We start from the raw sequence: 22,510 nt of genomic DNA on the forward strand, positions 1-22,510 counted from the left end.
GTGAGTCGAAACCAGCATTTGAATTGGGGCTAGTAATCAATTGGCAACCAGAGTAAAGAGAATGTTCCTTCCTAGCACCTCTAGGACAGGGAGGGGGCGGGGCTAAAAGGGCTATTGCTTTTTAGCTATAAGGGCACATTCACCCTTAGGAAGCTCTCCAGGACCAGCATGCCATTGGTGAGTGACCCAAAGTGGCTGTGGTCACCTCACACTCTCATGCCTGTGAACACAGTACACATGCATAAATCTCTCTGACCACCTGAACACTGTGTCTGATCTTTAGATTGGTTTTGCTGCTGCCGAATTAGGGGGATTCTGGGATTGGTTGGGAAGGGGACATAAAAATGTGCTTGTGGTGCTGGATCAGGCCCCTGGACCCTTCTCTGAACTAAGCCAACCCTCAAAATTGGAGACAGCTAAAAACTATGATGTAAAAAAGTGAAGGTTTCTGATGGCACACCAGCATGAAATTGTACATAGAGCTCCCCACTTCCTCAATACCCTCTGGAAAAAGCTTCTGCAAAAGGAAGAAGGTATTTGTGTCTTCTGGAAAATATATGTTGAAAATCATTTTGTACACAAATGTGAAAAGCGCACATAACACATTTTTAAACCATTGATTATTCATTTTATTTTATTTGTATAACACTGGGACAGATTCCAGAGTTCAGCAGGTACAAATTAAGATGAAGGCACAAATTTGGCAAAGGGATTCATAGGCACCAGGGAAATAGTAGCTTATCTAAAAGGCATTCAGCTTGGGTTCACTGCATCGTGCACAAACTAGGATATGCTTTTCTAACTGTAGCCTAGCAGGATATGTATGTCCATATGAGAGTATATAATATGTCTAGTAATCAATAATCTCACTTCGTGTTTAGCTTATGCATGTCTATATACTACTCAGCTAACTCCCCCTTATGAGAGCTCTAGATTGTCTAAATATTAGCCCATAGTAATCAATTAAATGTTATAATAGAGAGGAAGCCTTTGAAGGTGCCTTTTGGCCTAACACTTTTCTTTTCACTTATTGGAAGGTGGCAAAGGAATATCTGTAGGTGGAGCAGAATCACTCGTAAATTTCATATCACGGCAGAACAAGACCGTTTCCTTGCCCAAACCCAGCTGGTATTGCCATATGTACATCTTCTGATTGGGCTGCAGGGTCAAATTAATAGCTTCTTCGATCTCAGTGGCTTCATTCCAGTCTTCCTGTTCTGTGTTGACACTCTTCCCACCATACTCAGCAGTGAGAGAGAACTGGTACTTGGCAATGGCTTCAGTGAGCGCACCTGACTGATATGAGGCAGTCATGGAAACCTTCCAGTTGTGCTCCACACTGCTCATCTTCTGCTTGTTGTATCCCACTTTCTTGGTGATCTTCTTATTCCATACAATGGGAGTGTTGGAGTCATTGGAGATGGTCTTGATAGCTTCCCACTTACCATAAGCTGGGCCTCGGCTAATAGCCATTCCTCCAGGGAGCATGTTCACAACATCCCTATGGAAGGAGTATGTAACAGCATCCAAATTTTCGTGGAAGTTGGTGCATCTATAGTACTGGACCCCCCATTCATCATGGGGTTTTACAAAGTAATAGTAATCCTTGATGCCCCAGTAATAGAGACCACCCTTGCAAGCTGGGTGTAGTGTGAATTCAACTGCATCTGTATCATCATGCATATTAGTGACCCGACGGTAAACACCTCTTTTCTGGAAAATGATATAGAAGGATCCAAAGGCTGAGAGGTAATGGTCTCCTCCGCGGCAGTTGGGATGGAGGCTGTATACTACAGAACCTAAGTCTTTATTCATGTTGCTGACACAGCGATAGTTCTCTCCTTTGATGATGTAGAATAGGTCATCCTCATGGGCTAAATAGTGATCTCCTCCCTGGCAGGAACTGTGCAGGCTAAACACTTCAAGGTCTTTGCCCTCATGGAAATTGGTGGACCTCATGTAGCAGCCCAGGTCTGAGCGGACAATGTAGTAATATTCATTTACCCCACAGAAATCAACCCCTGGGGCTTTGTTCTTAGGGACTATCTCTGGCATGGTGCTTGATTCTAGGAAAAGAAAGTAATGTATTCAGTAAGATTTCACAAATTGATCATTCATTTACTCTTTGTAATTACTTTGTTATTATATTAATTGTGATAATGAAAGAATTAAAAGAATTTGCAGACCTCTTGGGAAACAGTCTCATTGCTTATGAGACTGTTATACCTGCCAGTGCCAAATATGATGCCAAAGGTAAATGATTACTAATTAATTGTGAGGTGCTTTGAAAGACGAACCAAACATCTACTGCTTGTCAAGACATATTTCTCTCTCCATTTGATAGGAGACCAACCCACTCCTTCCAAGGATATAAATTGCGTTTAACAGGCTGATCACTTTTAAAAGCAGTTTGCCTTGTGATTTTAGGGAATGGCTGTTTGGAAAACGAAAGATCCAGATTTTGCAGAAATCAATGCTTTTTTGAAGGCTCAGTGTGGCTAAAACACCTATATCCATCACTGCTGTGCTTGCTCACAAAGAGAAGCTCTTTGCACCTCTCCCTTGTTCAGAACATATTAAAGAGTGGGCCTTCAATACTGAAGCCCCATTAAATGGAGAGGCTGAGCCAGTTGATTTTGAGGGGATATTTACCGAGACCTTTTGTGGGCACCATACGAGGGCACCCAGGCACTCATGAGTGCCATGCTGGTAACTGCTGTTCTAATTAATTTCCTATCTCAGCTGTGATGGGAGGAGACTGCCTAACAGCTCAGAATATCTTGGAAAGAGGAGCAAAATTCAGATCTGAAGCTGCTTCTCTCATTGTGTGCATAAACTGACACCATCCTTTCACCCATACAGCACTGGAAGGGGCAGATAAACTTACTTGCCTACTCTCAACCTCGGTAGTTAATGCTCTACAGCAATAGTACTGTAGTGCCAGACTGTTGAGGTTCAGGGCTAGGAGAGGATGGAAGGACACATCTATGGGGGCTGTGGGGGAAGAGAAGAGATTCCCCAATTCTTTATTCCCCCTCGTATTTTCTTGTGGCGTCTGATTTGTTCCTTCTAACACAAACGTGTCCAGGAGGTGCAGATTGTTAAGACTAGATGAGCATCCCTGCTTGGGATTGTCATGCTGTAAGATCTGCACCCCCTCCATGCAGACTGAAGGTTTAAATATGTGTATAAATCATATTTTTTAAAGGTACGACAGTCTCTACCATGTCTTCAATTTTCCAAAGGAGCACTGGGTGAGTCCCTGGAACACCTTGGGATCTTGCTACAGCTCGGCAGAGGAAAGTGTTCTTGAATATGCATGAATGTCATTTTTAAATTCAAACGCAACTGCTGGAATACGTGGTTTGTTTTAGTAGAATGGGTGTTGTATTATTAAAAGGAACTTCATTTAACTTGTACTGTTATTGCTTAAATAAAAACCTTAGAGTGAGGTATACATCCTGTGTTCTTGGGTCTCTTCCTCACTCTGCACAAGAAGGGCTGGTAGTCTGATCAGCCACTAAATTCCACCATTTGGGTGTTTTTGATTCAGGAATATAAATATAGGGGCATAATAGAAGTTTATAAGATTATGCGTGACACTAAAGAAGTGGCTATTCCTCTCTCCCTCTTCTAGTGCCATAACTGTAGAGCTCAAGAGGTCCTATTAAAATAGCCTGACAGCAGAGTCAGTGATAGGCAAAAGAACATACATTTCCACACAATGCAAAACTCCCTTATGAAATTAATTTTCACAAAGCATTGAGATAGCCATTGTCTCCTGGTGATTATATGCAGCACTACTCCTTGCTACTCAAGAAGCATTCAGTTTGTATAGGATTGCATTCTGAAAGAGATCTGGAGGTCGGGATGGATTTTCCTAATATAAGATATACTTTATACAGTATTTACAAAAGAAATGTTCCAGGGAGCTCTAGCTTCTCTGTTGCTGAATCCTTCCCCTACCCAGAGGCCCCTTCCAGTCCCATCTGCGTTCTCAAAGACACCCATGGGCCACTTCCAAACCCAAGATGTTGCATACGAGTTGAGAATCTGGTAGGAATGGGGATTCTGCCTCTGGATCACATCATGATCTCACCCTGCAAGGTGTTTCATGACATTTAGAGGAGACTGAGTAAATGAAAGGAATTCTGGTTGCTGGAGGGACCACGGATACCAATCCCTAAAGCCTTTGGGAAGCCAGTGGCGAAGGAAGGAGAACAGGCACCCATGGCTGGGGGCGGGGCAAACAGCCTACTGGGGCATGCGCGTGTGCCACAAGGTACCATGTGTGCACTGCTACATATGCATGCGTGCGCATCGTATGTATGGCGGCGGGATCCTCTGCTCGCAGCTGCAGAGTCATCAGAGGGATCCTTTGCTCACGGCTGCAGCAGTGGTGGAGGGTTAGGGTTTGCAGTATGGCGCTTGAGCGGTGCTGTGCATGTGCCACTGGTCGGTTTGCCAATGGCACTGCCCGAGTGCTTTACGGACGGTGGAGGAGGGTGCAGCCGCGAGCAGAGGATCCTCCGCACGTTTCTGCGGCAGCACGATGGCGGTGCACGCCCAGGGTGGCAGGGGAGCCCCCTGTGGGGTGCCTTCTTGTCACGCCTCCTCAGAGATGGCACCCGGGGGGCCTGCCCCCCTTCCTCCGCCACTGGGGAAGGCCCCATGTCACTTCAAGATCACACAGGGAATATCATTGGAACTCAATAATTATAAAGAAGTAGTTAGACTACAGGTCCACAAAGAAGCACCACCTGGAACCCCCTGGGATTTTGCTTCAGCTGTGCAGAGAGAGATTCTGCTTGAATATGCATTAATGTCATTTTTAGATTCAAGGTTTTTTGCTAGAATACATGGTCTGTTTTAGTAGACTGGTTGTTGGATTATTAAAAGGAACTTCATTTAACTTGTACTGTTATTGCTGAAATAAACACCTTAGAGTTTATGATTATATCCTTTATAATTATAAAGAGGTAGTTAGACTACAGGTCCCCAAAAATTCTCCCTCCCTTTTGCCCCAAATTCTAAAGTAGTTTCTCTTCGCTCCTGCCCAGTATCCCTCCAAGACTTACCGGTATTCGTGGTATTCAGACAGAAAGTTTTGTAGTAGGTGGCAGCTGCTTCTCTTAGTGGAGAATGAAGGAAATGTTTGAACGCTGGCTGTTTAAATAGGATAGAAGAGGCTACGGATTAAGGAGAAACTACACACTGCTCCACCTACATTCGAACCAAATACACGATTTATTGATTTTTTTTCAGACAATGTACATAAATAACAACCACAAGAAAACCCTCCCACTCCCCTGAGTGTAGAGTTTGCCAGGAACAAAAATATTGCATCAGCAGAACTTGGAATATATACAATTTTCTAGTGTTGTAAAAAATGAATCATTCCATAATATTCCCCCTTCTCCAGCTCTCATCTCTTGTAGATGCGCCAGACTGTTATGTATCTCAAACAACTTTTGGACAAACAGAAAGATTGTATAAGCAATTCTTATATAAGCCTCTATGTAAATCACTCCACAGTCCCTAGAGTCCGAATAAGCGCTCGCTGGGTGCTATTTGAGGCCCCCGGCGTGCAGAAAAACCCCGATCCTCACTGGGATTTGCAGGATGTGGCCCACCTTCCCGGTGCCGTGGAGCGTTGGGGGTTCCGCCAAACCCCCTGATCAAACACACCTATCTGCAGTGCTGTTGGGGGCGGGGCCAGGTGAGCAGACCGCAGGTGAGCAGGCTTCACTCTGCTCCATTCCAGGGGTTCGGAATATGGGGCGGAGCCTGTTCTGTGTGCGCAGTTGGCTCTGGAGCTCCACCAACCTGACCCTCTCTTTGATCACCAGCTTTATTATAGGTTAACTTTTGCAGGTTCGCAGGCGTTGCTACGGTCCTATGATGGTTGCTGTTAAAGGACCAGGAAGGAATTCCCCCCGCATGGCAGGTTTCATCTTCCCCATAGCAATTGTCACAACTTTAGTGGTTTTAGACCTTAGGCGGAATCCTTTAGTCTATCTTTCTTATAGGGTAAGAACTTCAGTACATAACAGTCGCAGTCTCCAAACTCATACGCACAAGTCCCAAAAGAGTTTCTGTGGCCACTTCAAAACAGAAGTTCAGGATTCCTGCTGCTTCCTCTTGGTGGTCCAGCCTACTCCATCTCTTGCCTCATATTCCAAATCCAAATCTTGCCACCGGGCTTTACCTGGGGGCACTTTATGAACAATTCCTTGACCCACCCCCACCCCACCTTGGTGGCCAGAACCCTCCGCCCTTTGCCTTCTGATGGGGCTAAACAAAGGCAAGCAACTTCCCTATCGCCTAAACCCATGGACTCTGGGTGACCTTGGCTGATGGGATCTGCTTGGCCCTCAACCTCATTTTAAGATTTGAAGACAGGGCGGATGCTGCCAAAGCTTTACGAAACATGACTTATTCACGTATTTACAGAGGAATTTAGTTGGAGGGAATCCATCTAACAAGCCCCTAACAAGCTCCAATAGGGGCTTGTTTTCTACATTAGTTCAGCAGTGGAATCCAAGGCAACTCTCACAAAATAACTTCAGCCAGCCAGCACAAATTGTGGTGCCTCCTCCCCTGCTGCTACTCGAGGTCTTGTGCCAAAGCCCCCCCCCCAACTCGTCCTGCAGCATCACACCTAGTGACCCCAGCAACCTTCCAAATGCCCTGCCTCTGTCACAGCTCAGGGCAGCGGGCGAAGTAGAGTTCTCTTGCCTTCCCAAGGGCCCTTACTAGCCCTGTATTGTTTCTTAATGGTTCAAGCTTGGCCAGGTCATTTTCCATAGGCTAATTCCTCTGCTGCTTGTATTTATCCTGTCCTAACCCAATAAGTCAAAATCCTACCATTTTTAATATGTAGAGGGTAGGGGAGTCCATGGCCAGCCCAGTATGTGTGCTTAAGTGTGCATGAGTAACTAAGAATGTAATAATATAATTCAAACTCATTTGCTGAAATACATGGTCTGTTTTAGTAGGCACGTTGTTGGATTAATAAAAGGAACCATAGAATCCTAGAATTGTAGAGTTGGAACTTCATTTATCTTGCATTGTTTTTGTTGAAATAAAAACCATAGAGTGAGGAATAGTTCCTGTGTTCTTGGGTCTCTTCCCACCCCACTCTAGCTGTTTTATTTCAGAGGGCCTCTGCTTCCTGAATGCTTCTCAGAAGTTTAAAATGGTCACTGCTGGTGGTTGTTTTTCTTTTCTGAGAGAGAGATTTAAAATTGTTGATGTTTTAAATTTTGGAGGTTTAAGTGATGTTTTAAATTCTGTATATGGTACATTTTATTGTTAAAGACAAACTGAGACCTATGATGTGGAAAGTAGGATATAATTTCTTAAAATAAATAAAATAAAAGGAATAGATTAAAAATCGCATTGATTCAAAGAATCAGAAGCCAGGAGAAAAATGTATGTGCCTGGCATTCAAAAGCTAATAACATCACTGGCGGGCAAGCCTAATGGGGGAGAGCTCTACACAACCACTGGCTACCACTAGCAAGGCCACTTCTCTTGCTTCTCCCCTCGGCACCTCCGTTGGAGGGGGTACACAGAGAAGGGCTTCCAGTGATCACTGCAGAGTTCAGGTAGGTTGATATGGGAAGGGGAGGTCCTTGAGGTACTGAGAGTCTGAACCACGTAAGTCGAAACCAGCATTTGAATTGGGGCTAGTAATCAATTGGCAGCCAGAGAAAAGAGAATGTTCCTTCCTAGCACCTCTAGGACAGGGAGGGGGCGGGGCTAAAAGGGCTATTGCTTTTTAGCTATAAGGGCACATTCACCTTAGGCATCCTTCCAGGACCAGCATGTCATTGGTGAGTGACCCAAAGTGGCTGTGGTCACCTCACACTCTCACGCCTGTGAACACAGTACACATGCATAAATCTCTCTGACCACCTAAACACTGTGTCTGATCTTTAGATTGGTTTTGCTGCTGCCGAATTAGGGGGATTGTGGGTTTGGTTGGGAAGTGGAAATAACAATGTGCTTGTGGTGCTGGATCAGGCCCCTGGACTCTTCTGTGAACTAAGCCAACCCTCAAAATTGGAGACAGCTAAAAACTATGATGTAAAAAAGTGAATGTTTCTGATGGCACACCAGCATGAAATTGTACATAGAGCTCCCCACTTCCTCAATACCCTCTGGAAAAAGCTTCTGGAAAAGGAAGAAGGTATTTGTGTCTTCTGGGAAATATATGTTGAAAATCATGTTGTACACAAATGTGAAAAGTGCACAGAACACATTTTTAAACCATTAATTATTCATTTTATTTGATTTGTATAACACTGGGACAGATTCCAGAGTTCAGCAGGTACAAATTAAGATGAAGGCACAAATTTGGCAAAGGGATTCATAGGCACCAGGGAAATAGTAGCTTATCTAAAAGGCATTCAGCTTGGATCACCTGCATCGTGCACAAACTAGGATATGCTTTTCTAACTGTAGCCTAGCAGGATATGTATGTCCATATGAGAGTATATAATATGTCTAGTAATCAATAATCTCACTTCGTGTTTAGCTTATGCATGCTTATATCCTACTCAGCTAACGCCCCCTTATGAGAGCTCTAGATTGTCTAAATATTAGCCCATAGTAATCAATTAAATGTTATAATAGAGAGGAAGCCTTTGAAGGTGCCTTTTGGCCTAACACTTTTCTTTTCACTTATTGGAAGGTGGCAAAGGAATATCGGTAGGTGGAGTAGAATCACTCGTAAATTTCATATCACGAAAGAACAAAACCGTTTCCTTGCCCAAACCTAGCTGGTATTGCCATATGTACATCTTCTCATTGGGCTGCAGGGTCAAATTAATAGCTTCTTCGATCTCAGTGGCTTCATTCCAGTCTTCCTGCTCTGTGTTGACACTCTTCCCACCATACTCAGCAGTGAGAGAGAACTGGTACTTGGCAATTGCTGCAGTGAGTGTACCTGACTCATATGAGGCAGTCATGGAAATCTTCCAGTTGTGCTCCACACTGCTCATCTCCTTCTTGTTGTATCCCACTTTCTTAGTGATCTTCTTATTCCATACAATGGGAGTGTTGGAGTCATTGGAGATGGTCTTGATAGCTTCCCACTTACCATAAGCTGGACCATAGGTAATAGCCATTCCTCCAGGGAGCATGTTCACAACATCCCTATGGAAGGAGTATGTAACAGCATCCACATTTTCATGGAAGTTGGTGCATCTATAGTACTGGACCCCCCATTCATCATGGGGTTTTACAAAGTAATAGTAATCCTTGATGCCCCAGTAATAGAGACCATCCTTGCAAGTTGGGTGAAGTGTGTATTCAACTGCATCTGTATCTTCATGCATATTACTGACCCGACGGTAAACACCTCTTTTCTGGAAAATGATATAGAAGTATCTAGAGGCTGAGAGGTAATGGTCCCCTCCGCGGCAGTTGGGATGGAGGCTGTATACTACAGCACCTAAGTCTTTATTCATGTTGCTGACACGGCGATAGTTGTCTCCTTTGATGATGTAGAATAGGTCATCCTCATGGGCTAAGTAATGATCTCCTCCTGTGCAGGAACTGTGCAGGCTAAACACTTCAAGGTCTTTGCCCTCATGGAAATTGGTGGACCTCATGTAGCAGCCCAGGTCTGAGCGGACAATGTAGTAATATTCATCTACCCCACAGAAATCAACCCCTGGGGCTTTGTTCTTAGGGACTATCTCTGGCATGGTGCTTGATTCTAGGAAAAGAAAGTAATGTATTCAGTTAGATCAGAAGATTTCACAAATTGATCATTTATTTACTCTTTGCAATTACTTTATTATTATATTATTTTTGATAATGAAAGAATTAACAGAATTTGCTGTTGGGAAACTCTTGGGAAACAGTCTCATTGCTTATGAGACTGGTATACCTGCCAGTGCCAAATATGATGCCAAAGGTATATGATTACTAATTAATTGTGAGGTGCTTTGAAATACGAACCAAACATCTACTGCTTGTCAACACATATTTCTCTATCTATTTCTCTCTCCATTTGATAGGAGACTAACCCACCCCTTCCAAGGAATATAAATTGCGTTTAACAGGCTGATAGGTTTTAAAAGCAGTTTGCCTTGTGATTTTAGGGAATGGCTGTTTGGGAAACGAAAGATCCAGATTTTGCAGAAAATCAATGCTTGTTTGAAGGCTCACTGTGGCTAAAACACCTATATCAACCACTGCTGTGCTTGCTCACAAAGAGAAGCTCTTTGCACCTCTCCCTTGTTCAGAACATATGAGAGAGTGGGCCTTCAATACTGAAGCCCCATTAAATGGAGAGGCTGAGCCAGTTGATTTTGAGGGGATATTTACCGAGACCTTTTGTGGGCACCATACGAGGGCACCCAGGCACTCATGAGTGCCATGATGGTAACTGCTGTTCTAATTAATTCCTATCTCAGGTGTGATGGGAAGAGACTGCCTAAAAGCTCAGAATATCTTGGAAAGATGAGCAAAATCTCATTGTGTGCATAAACTGACACCATCCTTTCACCCATGCAGCACTGGAAGGGGCAGATAAACTTACTTGCCTACCCTCAACCTCAGTACAGGAACTGCAGCAATAGTATTATAGTATCAGACTGTTGAGGTTCAGAGCTAGGAGAGGATGGAAGTACACATCTATGGGGGCTGTGGGGGAAGAGAAGAGATTCCCCTATTCTTTATTGATTCAGGAATCTCTTCCTCACCCTACACAAGAAGGGTTGGTAGTCTGATCAGCCACTAAACCCCACCATTTGGGTGTTTTTGATTCAGGAATATAAAAATTGGGGCATAACAGAAGTTTATAAGATTATGCATGACACTAAAGAAGTGGCTATTCCTCTCTCCCTCTTCTGCTGCCATAACTCTAGAGCTCAAGAGGTCCTATTAAAATAACCTGACAGCAGAGTCAGTGATAGGCAAAAGAACATACATTTCCACACAATGCAAAACTCCCTTATGAAATAAAATTTCACAAAGCATTGAGATAGCCATTGTCTCCTGGTGACTCATGAAGCCCTACTCATTGCTATTCAGAAACACTCAGTGGCGAACACTCCTGTCACACTTCCTCAGAGATGGCACCCGGGGGGGGGCGCCCCCTTCCTCCGCCACTGGGGAAGGCTCCATGTCACTTCAATATCACACAGGGAATATTATTGGCACTCAATAATTATAAAGAAGTAGTCAGACTACAGGTCCACAAAGAAGCACCACCTGGAACCCCCTGGGATTTTGCTTCAGCTGTGCAGAGAGAGACTCTGCTTGAATATGCATTAATGTCATTTTTAGATTCAAGGTTTTTTGCTAGAATACATGGTCGGTTTCAGTAGACTGGTTGTTGGATTATTAAAAGGAACTTCATTTAACTTGTACTATTATTGCTGAAATAAAAACCTTAGAGTTTATGATTATATCCTTTATAATTATAAAGAGGTAGTTAGAGTGCAGGTCCACAAAAAAGTACTCTCTCCCTTATGACCCAAATTCTAAAGTAGTTTCTCTCCGCTCCTGCCCAGTAACCCTCCAAGACTTACCGGTATTCGTGGTATTCACACAGAAAGTTTTGTAGTAGGTGGCAACTGCTTCTCTTGGTGGAGAATGAGGGACATGTATGAACACTTGATGTTTATATAGGATAGAAGAGGCTATGGGTTAATGAGAAACTACACACCGCTCCACCTACATTGGAACTAAAAGACACATTTATTGATTCTTTTCAGATGATAAACGAAGATAACAGTCACAAGAAAACCCTCCCACTCCCCTTCTCAGAGTGCAGAGTCTTCCAGGAACAAAAATATAGCATTAGCGGAATTTAGAATATATACCATTTTCTAGTGTTGTGGTCAAACAAATGAATCGTTCCATGATATTCCATGTGATCCTGGTGGACAGAAAGCATGTTCAGTGGATTGTGCATATTCAATAAAATCAAACCATTTCATAAGAAAAGAAGATTCCTCCCCCCCTCGGTACGATATTCTTGTTGTACTGCAGTTAGTTTTTCCATAAGGGTTGAATCCCAGGTCTGTAAAATCCATGCATAAAAGAGATCTGAATTAAGTCCTCTGCTCCCAAACCTTTGGCTAATTAAACAATCTGTAGCCTTTTAAAATGGGGTGGGTATTGTTTTGTTTGTTGGTATGTCATGTTTGTTTTTTGTTTTTTATAAAGGGAACTGTCCTGTGATCTTAGGATGAAGGGTGATACAGAATTTCAATAAATAATAATAATATTTAACCACATTATTACACATGTATGCTGTTGCCATATTTGGAATACAGTGGTACCTCGGGTTAGAGACGCTTCAGGTTACAGACGCTTCAGGTTACAGACTCCGCTAACCCAGAAATAGTACCTTGGGTTAAGAACTTTGCTTCAGGATGAGAACAGAAATTGCGCAGTAGTGGCATGGCGGCAGAGGGAAGCCCCATTAGCAGGAAGTGGTGCTTCAGGTTAAGAACAGTTTCAGGTTAAGAACAGACCTACAGAACGAATTAAGTTCTTAACCCGAGGTACCACTGTACTTAGTTCTCAACCCCTCATCTCACATAGAGGATATTGGGGGACATAATGAAGTAATCTTGCCATTAATTGTATTAAGTTTTAATGGATGCATGTACCAGTGCTGTAGAACTTTCAGCGAATTTTATTAGGTTCAAACTGATGTTGAACAAAAAGGTTGACTTTTTGCAAGGGACAACTGAAATGCTATTTGAATGATGATTTGGAAGAGACCTAGGAGGCCATGGAGAAATGGATATGAAATAATCTAATACGGGTATGGATAAACTACTGTGTTGCCCTGGGCAAGATAAAGCAACTAACAAATTGACTTATTTTGCATCTTCTGTTGCTTGTCCCTGAGAGATTTACTGGATGAACAATTTAATTGTTTTACGGTGGTCATCATGTAAACCTGATAGCCTTATATTGCCACCTTATTGTTTGAGGGCTTCCAGGCAGCATCTAGCTGACCACTGTGGACACAGCTATAAATTGACCTTTGGTCTGGATCCAGCAAGGCTCTTTTGATGTCAACACCCAGAAGGTCAAATTAGAAAATGCTTGCTTAAAGTTGGTTTGTCATAAAATCAGTAAGGAGTTGCTGTAAGAACAATACAAACATTTGGGGTTTGCGAAAGTATTGCTATTTAGATATTGACCAACATGATTTACCTAATCTAATCTCAAGAGGGATTTCCATGGACAGACCAGTGTGTTTGCTTCAGTGTGCATGAGTAATTAAGAATGTAATTTTAAAATTCAAACTTATTAAAAAGAACCATAGAATCATAGAATCGTAGAGTTGGAACTTTATTTATCTTGTATTGTTATTGTTGAAATAAAAACCTTAGACTAAGGCATAGATCCTTGGGTCTCTCTGTCTCTCTCTCTCCACAATCCCTTCTCACAAATGATGAATGGTGGGCTGATCTGCCACTAAACGACACAGTTATTTGATAATTTTGTAACAAAGGTCTAACATGTTTGTGACTTTTGAATTCAGTAATAAAAAAATGGACATTTTGGAAGTTTACAAGATTATGAATGGCACTGAAGAAGTGGATCTCTCTGTCTCTCTCTCATTCTCTGTCTTGTTCTGTGCAGGACACAAAGCTGAGTTGGGGGCTTCCCAGTAAACTCAATGGGGGAGCAAGATCTCTTGGAGTGTTAATGTTTTGTGTTCCCCCATCCTATGCTAACGTTGTACAGCACAGTGTTCAGTACCCCTCAGTCCAAGGAAAGTGATTCCTGGGTAAGCACAGGAATCACAGGAGTCTCTCCCCTCTTTGGGATTGGGATGTGCAGAACATAGTTTTGATCTAAGCTTTCATTGTTCAGGAAGATCCCCAACTCTGTTTTCTCCCCACAACAGCTCTGTAAGTTAGGTTTGTCTGAGGAGCAAAGGAAAACCTGCTTCCTAAGGCTAATAAGTGGGAGTGTCTGTATGTTGATTTTCATTTACTTCATTATTATATAAGTACACATCTTGATGCGCTTGCTAATTTTGCATCACATGTTTTTTGCCCCCAGGAGGTAGTAATTGAAAAATGCCATAAATCTCAACCAGATGCAATAAAGCCAAATGTAAAAATTTAAAGCGTTCGTCTACCCACAATGCAATAAGGAAATCTATCCTTCCCCAACTGAAAGTGTTCACAAAGACAGAACAGCGCCGGTCCACTCATGAGGCAAGGTGATGTGACTGCCCCAGGCGGCAGGATGCACTGAGGCAGCAGCTGTCAACATTTTTCCCCTCCTTGTACCCTTGTCCCTGATGCAGGTCTTCCTCCACCCATTCTTCCCTGATGGAAATGGGGGAGCTATTTTGGGGGACACCTCACATGCCAAAATGTCTCAGGCCCTGAAACATGATGACCACCACAAACACATGTCATCACTGTTAAAAGACCTCCACTGACTTTGCATCAGCTACAGGCTTGGTTCAAAGTTCTTGCACTTGTGTACAAATCCCTGAATACTTTACGCCCAGGATACCTCAGAGATAGCCTAAGGTATCCCTGAGATCACTAGGGGAGCATGATTAGTGCTTCTCTATGGACCAGAAGCATGTCTTGTGTCAACAAGGAGCTGTGCCTTCAGTGGAACGTCCTGCCACAAGAAGCTAGGCAGACACTCTCTCTACTGAGTTCAAGAGGTCTGTTCAAAACTGTTCTTTTTCAGGAGGCCTTTGGATCCTGAATGCATCTCAGACGGTTAAAATGGTCAATGCCAGTGGTTATTATTCTTTTCAGAGGGAGAGAGTTTTTAAATTCTTTAAATTTTGGAAGTTTAAGTGATGTTTTAAGTTGTGTATATTGTACAGGCCTCTTGAGACCTATGATGTAGAAAGTGGGATATAATTTCTTTTTTTTTTTTTAAAAAAAGCAATAGATAGTAATTGCACTGATTCAAAGAATCAGAAGCCAGGAGAAAAATGTATGTGCCTGGCATTCAAAAGCTAATAACATCAGTGGCGGGCAAGCCTAATGAGGAAGAGCATGACACAACCAGGGGCTACAACTAGAAAGGGCTCTTCTCTTGTTGCCACTCTCAGCACCTCCTTTGGAGGGGGCGCACAGAGAAGGGCTTCAAGGTGTGGGGGACCCCAAGGGCCCCCAAAATATGCTTTATATTTAACCAATAACCTCCTCTCCCACACCACCTTTAAAAGGGTATCGGATGTCAACCAGCCAAAGGCCTGGTTTAAGAGGAACACTATTGTCTGACTCCTAAGGCTGTATAATGAAGGCACCAGCTGAACATCCCTGGGGAGAGCATTCCACAAATGGGGAGCCACTACAGAAAAGGCCCATTCCCATCTGCCACCCTCCAGAGCATTCGTGGACATGTTGAGCCCTTTTTCTTTTTTTTTTAAGAGATGGAACAAATTGTTGAGCTTCAATTTGTTGGCTCTCATTTAGTTCATTAGTTAGGAAAGGCAAGGCTCAGCACATCCATTGCCTCACCTGCAGATATAGAACTGTGATAAATGATGATGTATTTCGCATCTTCTGTTGCTTGACCCTGGCTTAAATTGGTCATCCAGTTAACCTTGTAGCCTTATCATATCAGTTATTGCCACTATGTTGTTTTGGGGGCTTCCAGGCAGCATCTAGCTGACCATTGTGGACACAACTATAAATTGACCTTTGGTCTGGATCCAGCAGAGCTCACTTTATGTTAACACCCACAAGGTCAAATTAGAACAGGCTTTTGAAAATGCTTGCTTAAAGTTGGTTTGTCATAAAATCCATATGAAGTTGCTGTAAGAACAATACAAACATTTGGGGTTTGCGAAAGTATTGCTATTTAGATGTTGACCAACATGATTTACCTAATCTAATCTCAAGAGGGATTTCCATGGCCAGCCCAGTGTGTTTGCTTCAGTGTGCATGAGTAATTAAGAATGTAATTTAAAAATCCAAACTTATGAAAACGAACCAAAGAATCACAGAATTGTATAGTTGGAACTTTATTTATCTCATATTGTTATTGTTGAAATAAAAACCTTAGACTGAGGCATAAATCCTGTGTTCTTGGGTCTCTCTGCCTCTCTCTCTCCACAATCCCTTCTCACAAATGATGAATGGTGGTCTGATCTGCCACTAAACGACACAATTATTTGATAATTTTGTAACAAAGGTGTATCATGTTTGTGTCATTTGAATTCAGGAATGAAAAAGATGGACATTTTAGAAGTTTACAAGATTATGAATGGCACTGAAGAAGTGGATCTCTCTCTCTCTCTCTCTCTCTCTCTCTCTCTCTCATTCTCTGTCTTGCTCTGTGCAGGACACAAAGCTGAGTTGGGGGCTTCCCAGTAAACTCAGTGGGGGAGCAAGATCTCTTGGAGTGTTAATGTTTTAAGTTCCCCCATCCTATGCTAAGGTTGTATATACAGTACAGCACAGTGTTCAGTACCCCTCAGTCCAAGGAAACTGAATCCTGGGTAAGCACAGGAATCACAGGAGTCACTCCCCACTTTGGGATTGGGATGTGCAGAATGTTGGTTATCTCCACTCGGCCAAGCTGATAAGGCTCATCTTCCTCCAGCCGAGTCTCTGGAATCGCCTCGAATGGATAATTAACGACCTCGAGCCTTTGATGAGGCTCCAAGGCACAACTCCCTTTGCTGCAGTAGTTTGCCTGGAGTTTCCATAGAATTCTTCCTCTTAAGTAAATCATTCTGGTTAATTCACTCTTCCTAGAACTCTCCTGGGGTTTGGGTCAGGGCCTCCAAACTCATACCCCCTGTCCCAAAAGAGTTTCTGTTGCTTTCTCTCTGTGGTCCAATCTACCCCATCTCTTGCCGCATATTCCAAATCCAAATCTTGCCACCAGACTTTACCTTGACTATCCCCACCTTGGTGGCCAGAACCCTCCCCCCTTTGCCTGCTGATGGAGCTAACCAGGGTTCAGAAAACTTTTTTCAGCCGTGGGCCAGTCCACTGTCCATCAGACCATGTGGTGGGCAGGACTATATTTTTTTTTGGGGGGGGGGGATGAACGAATTCCTATGCCCCACAAATAACCCAGAGATGCATTTTAAATAAAAGGACACATTCTACTCATGTAAAAACGGGCTGATTCCCGGACCATCTGCGGGCCGGATTGAGAAGGCGATTGGGCCGGATGCAGCCCCCAGGCCTTAGTTTGCCTACCCATCAGCTAAACAAAGGCAAGCAACTTCCCTACCTCCTAAACCCACTGACTCTGGGTGACCTTGGCTGCTGGGATCTGCTTGGCCCTCAACCGCCTTTTAAGAACTGAAGACATGACGGATGCTGCCAAAACTTTAAAAAACATGATTTATTCACATATTTACACAGGAATTTAGTTGGAAGGAGTCCATATATCAAGCCCCTAATAAACCCCAAGAGCAGTTCAGCACCGGAATCCAAGGAATCTCTCACAAAAAGATTTCAGCCAGCCAGCACAGATCTTTCTGCCTCCCCCCACCTCCTACTGTTCTAGGCCTTATGCCAAAGCCGCCCCCCTCTTCCTGTGGCATCACACCCAGTGACCCTAACAACCTTCCAAATCCCCAGTCTCTGTCACAGCTGCCAGGTCGTTTTGCATGGGCTAATTCCTCCGATGCTTGTATTTATTCTGTCCTATCCCAATAAGTCAAAATCCTACCATTTATTAATTTCTAGAGTTTAGGGGGGGTCCATGGCCAGCCCATTGTGTGTGCTTAAGGGTGCATGAGTAATTAAAAATATAATTAAAAACACAATGGTGTTTTTAATGGGGGAGCAAGATCTCTTGGAATGTTGATGTTTTGAGTTCCCTCATCCTATGCTAAGGTTGTATATACAGTACACCACAGTGTTCAGTACCCCTCAGTCCAATGTAATAAGAAAAAACAGCTCCTTTTCTTTTATGGGGTATCCAAGAGCCCGTATAGAGTCCTGAAGTGGGTTCCCCATTGGTGGGAGAAAATAACAGAGGCCAACCAGAGTATACTGAGAAGCAAAGCAGCTAGTAAGCCTGATCTTTATTAAACTGTTGCAACAGGGTCCCCACTCACCACACGCAGGAGGGAGGAGAACCCTGAACAATGGCGCAGTCTTTATATAAATTTTAAAACTGCCCACCCTGTAGCCCAAGACCACCCCCCTAAAACATACATACATCACAGGAGGTGGTCTACAGCAGAGGATACCTGATAATGGTCATTGATTGCATTACCTGGGCAGTCTGGCCATTGTTTTGTTGTGGTTAATACTTTTATTCCTGAATCCAGGACACAGGCTCACCCTATTCCTACACAAATACACCCTTAAGACAGGATTTGTAAGCAAAAATACACTCTGTAAGTTAGGTTTGTCTGAGGCACAAAGGAAAATTTTTTTCCTAAGGTTAATCAGGGGCCATGTATGTATGTTGATTTCCATTAACTTCATTATTATATAAATAAGTACAAATCCTGATGTGCTTTCTATTTTGCATCACATGTTTTTTGGCCCCGGGAGATAGTAGTTGAAAAACACCCTAAATATCAACCAAATGCAATTTAAAATTATGTAAAAATTAAAAGTGTTCATCTATCAACAATGCAATAAGGAAATATATCCTTCCCCAACTGAAAGAGGAACACAAAGACAGAACAGAGCTGGTCCACCCATGAGGCAAGGTGAGGTGACTGCCTCAGGCGGCAGGATGTATTGAGGCAGCAGGGGTCAATATTCTTCCTCCCTTGTCCCTGATGTAAATCTTCCTTCACCCGTTCTTCCCTGGTGGAAATGGGGGGAGGGAGGCTATTCGGAGGCACACCTCAGATGCCAAAATGTCTCAGGCCATGAAACATGATGACCACCACAAACACCATGAACACATGGTACCACTGTTAAAAGACCTCCACCGACTTTGCATCAGCCACGGGCTTGGTTCAGAGTTGTACTCAAGGTTCTTGCACTTGTGTACAAATCCCTGAATACTTTACATCCAGGATACCTCAGAGATAGCCTGAGGTATCCCTGAGGTCACTGGGGGAAGCATGGTTAATGCTTCTCTATGGACCACAAGCGTGTCTCGTGTCAACGAGGAGTTGTGCCTTCAGTGTTGTGGGCTCAAATCTATGGAACTTCCTGCCACAAGAAGTTAGGCAGACACTCTCCCTACTGAGTTCAAGAGGTCTGGTCAAAACTGTTTTAATTCAGGAGGCCTTTGCATCCTGAATGCTTCTCAGAAGGTTAAAATGGTCACTGTGTGGTGGAAAAGTTTGTTTGCTGGGCACGTTGGGTCGCCAAGTGTTTTCTTTTTCTTTTTCCTGCCAGCAAACGAAGAACAGCTTCTGATTGGCCGGGGTTCCAGGGGAGGCAGTTGAAAAGGAGAGGATTTTGTTTTGGGAGGAGAGACAGGTTTCAGGTTGGAGATAGAGAGTCCTGGTTCTGAGTGAAGTTAAACATACATACACTGAGGAGACTATCCATAGCGAGAGGACAGAGCCTCACAGCTTGTATAGGGAGACCAGGCTGAGGGTCTGGGGAAGGTATCCAGACAGGAGTGTCCTGGGAGGGCTAAGTTTGAGCCAGGAGAGGTAGATCCTGTGGGAATTCAGGCTACCTGGGTGTCAGTTTGGCCAAAGTATTAAGCTGTGAAGGAAGTGGTATAGAGTTGAAAGCATTGCGTGGACAGGCGGAGTCCCCCCAAACCCAGGTGACCCCTCAGTGGAATATTGACTCAAGACAACATGCTATGAGAATAAAATTGACCACATCTTTATTACGTTTCAGATGGCTCAGGCATTGGGCATTTATCCTTCCCAGTCCCCAGCCGGGGATCTGAGAGACATCTGGGTTATCCAGAATGTGTGGGGATCGGGCTGGCTCTGGAGAACATATGTTCAAGCAGAGAGCCTGGCCCTCGTTTCGCCGCCATTGCAGGGGAGAGCAATGACAACCTCTCGGCGTATGGCCAATGCCTCCCCTCAAGACCCATTTAACGGGGAACCCCGGGAACACCACCGCAAGGGGGGCGTGGGTCACCGCTTCACTCACCCGCCTCCCATTTAGGAAGATAGACTAAAGGATTCTGCCCAAGGCCTGAAACCGCCAAAGTTGTGATGTTTTACTAAAGGAAAGGCAAAAGCTGCCAATGCAGGAAAGTTCCTTTCCAGCCCTTCAACAGTGACCATGACGTAGCAGCACCCGCGTACCTGTGGAGAAGAGGTTAAAGGTTAACCTGCAAAAGGAGGCTTAACTGAGGGAGAGCAGAAGTTCTGGAGCCAACTGACACTGATTCGCAGGTAAGATTCACCTTCTGTTCTGTGGGCAGGGCGGTGCCTCCCCTTACCTGGCCGATCCTCTGGCAGCGCCTCCCCAGATGAGATTGGCAATTGGCTGATGTAGGCGGAGACCTTCAGGTATCCAGCCTGTATTATCTAAGTGACAGAAACTGATTTGAACATTTTGCCATCCCTTCTGGAAACCTGAATATTTATCTACCTGAAGTGAACCAACTGATGTTTAGTAACTGAAGTTTAAGAAGAGTTGTGCCTAAAGTGTTATGTTTAAACCTGAGACATCTTATAGTTAAAGTAAATAAGTTAAATTCTACCTGAAAGAACTCGTTTCCCGACCCACTTTGTGTCATAAACTTCCTTTGTTTAATAAAACTTTTCTTGTTTGTTTGAGCAACTCCTGCCTGAGACTCTAAATCATTTTTACCTCATACATGCCCCCCACTAGATAATCTGAGGTAAATTGTAGAAATTCGTGTAACTGGTGTACCTTCAGGTGGTCACACTATATTCAATTGAGGGCTGGCCCAATGTGAGGTTGAGAAAGTGCTGTTGCGCTGTCGCTCACTGCTGGTGGTTGTTTTTCTTTACTGAGAGAGATACGTTAAATTGTTGAGGTTTTAAATTTTGGAAGTTAAAGTGATGTTTTAAATTGTGTATATGGTACATTTTATTGTTAAAGACAACCTGAGACCTATGATGTGGAAAGTGGGATATTATTTCTTAAAATAAATAAATAAAAGGAATGGATAAAGATTGCATTGATTCAAAGAATCAGAAACCAAGAGAAAAATGTATTTGCCTTGCAACAACAGCAGCAAGAATACTCATCGCAAAGCACTGGAAGACACAGGATTTTCCCACTCTGGAAGAATGGCAGACGCAACTGATAGACTACATGGAACTGGCTGAAATGACTGGCAGAATTCGAGACCTGGGAGAAGAGACGGTGGAAGAGGACTGGAAAAAATTTAAAGACTATCTACAAAAACATTATAAGCTGCATGAATGCTAAGAGAATGCATGATAGAAAATAACATGGCATCAGTAATTTAGCTGTAAGATGTATGAATAAGTGATGTTTAAGAAAATGATGAAATTTGAGGTAATATTATGCATAAGTTAAATATGATAAAAATATTCAAAATTGCGGACATAATATTCGAGACTATAAAATAATATTTGAAACAAGGTAATAAATTGCTGCTTATAACTTAACTATATGGCTGAGAACGCAGGAAAGGGTGATGTGAGGAAGTCCAAAGATTATGAAAATATGATTTATGGTTAAATTGATTTTGAAGTACTTCTTTTCTTTTCATTCTATGTTTATTCTCTAAATTTTTTCTGTTTTCTTTTGTTTTGTTGTATGGTGATGGTATTGTATATGTTTGTTGGTTTGTTTTTCGTTTAAAATATGCAATAAATATTTTATAAAAAAAGAAAAGAAAAATGTATTTGCCTGGCATTCAAAAGCTAATAACATCAGTGGCGGGCAAGCCTGATGAGGGAGAGCACTACACAACCAGGGGCTACCACTCTTGCTGCCCCCCTCAGCACCTCCGTTGGAGGGGGTACACAGAGAAGGGCTTCAAGTGATCACTGCAGAGCTCAGGTAGGTTGATATGGGAAGGGGAGGTCCTTGAGGTACTGAAAGTCTGAACCACGTGAGTCGAAACCAGCATTTGAATTGGGGCTAGTAATCAATTGGCAACCAGAGAAAAGAGAATGTTCCTTCCTAGCACCTCTAGGACAGGGAGGGGGCGGGGCTAAAAGGGCTATTGCTTTTTAGCTATAAGGGCACATTCACCCTTAGGAAGCTCTCCAGGACCAGCATGCCATTGGTGAGTGACCCAAAGTGGCTGTGGTCACCTCACACTCTCACGCCTGTGAACACAGTACACATGCATAAATCTCTCTGACCACCTGAACACTGTGTCTGATCTTTAGATTGGTTTTGCTGCTGCCGAATTAGAGGAATTTTGGGTTTGGTTGGGAAGGGGACATAAAAATGTGCTTGTGGTGCTGGATCAGGCCCCTGGACTCTTCTCTGAACTAAGCCAACCCTCAAAATTGGAGACAGCTAAAAACTATGATATAAAAAGTGAGGGTTTCTGATGGAACACCAGCATGAAATTGTAAACAGAGCTCCCCACTTCCTCAATACCCTCTGGAAAAAGCTTCTGGAAAAGGAAGAAGGTATTTGTGTCTTCTGGAAAATATATGTTGAAAATCATTTTGTAT

General features: G+C 43.3%; 2 protein-coding genes across 2 annotated transcripts; both read right to left on the bottom strand.

Annotated features, from left to right (window-relative positions):
• Positions 1 to 605: 605 nt before the first annotated feature.
• LOC308571919 (uncharacterized protein) lies at positions 606 to 5,234 on the bottom strand. Its single transcript, XM_081167560.1, has 2 exons — positions 5,079 to 5,234; positions 606 to 2,066 (listed from the first exon to the last, which is right to left on the bottom strand). The coding sequence occupies exon 2, from the start codon at positions 2,053 to 2,055 to the stop codon at positions 1,024 to 1,026; it is 1,032 nt and encodes a 343-aa protein (XP_081023686.1). The 5' UTR covers positions 2,056 to 2,066; positions 5,079 to 5,234; the 3' UTR covers positions 606 to 1,023.
• A 3,032-nt stretch (positions 5,235 to 8,266) lies between these two features.
• LOC308571920 (uncharacterized protein) lies at positions 8,267 to 11,699 on the bottom strand. The gene is made up of 2 exons (XM_081167561.1): positions 11,550 to 11,699; positions 8,267 to 9,727 (listed from the first exon to the last, which is right to left on the bottom strand). The coding sequence occupies exon 2, from the start codon at positions 9,714 to 9,716 to the stop codon at positions 8,685 to 8,687; it is 1,032 nt and encodes a 343-aa protein (XP_081023687.1). The 5' UTR covers positions 9,717 to 9,727; positions 11,550 to 11,699; the 3' UTR covers positions 8,267 to 8,684.
• Positions 11,700 to 22,510: the final 10,811 nt, after the last annotated feature.

This window comes from Podarcis bocagei, assembly GCF_964188305.1.
Source record: "Podarcis bocagei genome assembly, chromosome: 13".
Lineage (NCBI taxonomy): Eukaryota > Metazoa > Chordata > Lepidosauria > Squamata > Lacertidae > Podarcis > Podarcis bocagei.

Excerpts from the sequence above, each read along its gene's own strand:
- LOC308571919 (XM_081167560.1), bottom strand. The coding sequence starts at position 2,055 with ATGCCAGAGATAGTCCCTAAGAACAAAGCCCCAGGGGTTGATTTCTGT.
- LOC308571920 (XM_081167561.1), bottom strand. The coding sequence starts at position 9,716 with ATGCCAGAGATAGTCCCTAAGAACAAAGCCCCAGGGGTTGATTTCTGT.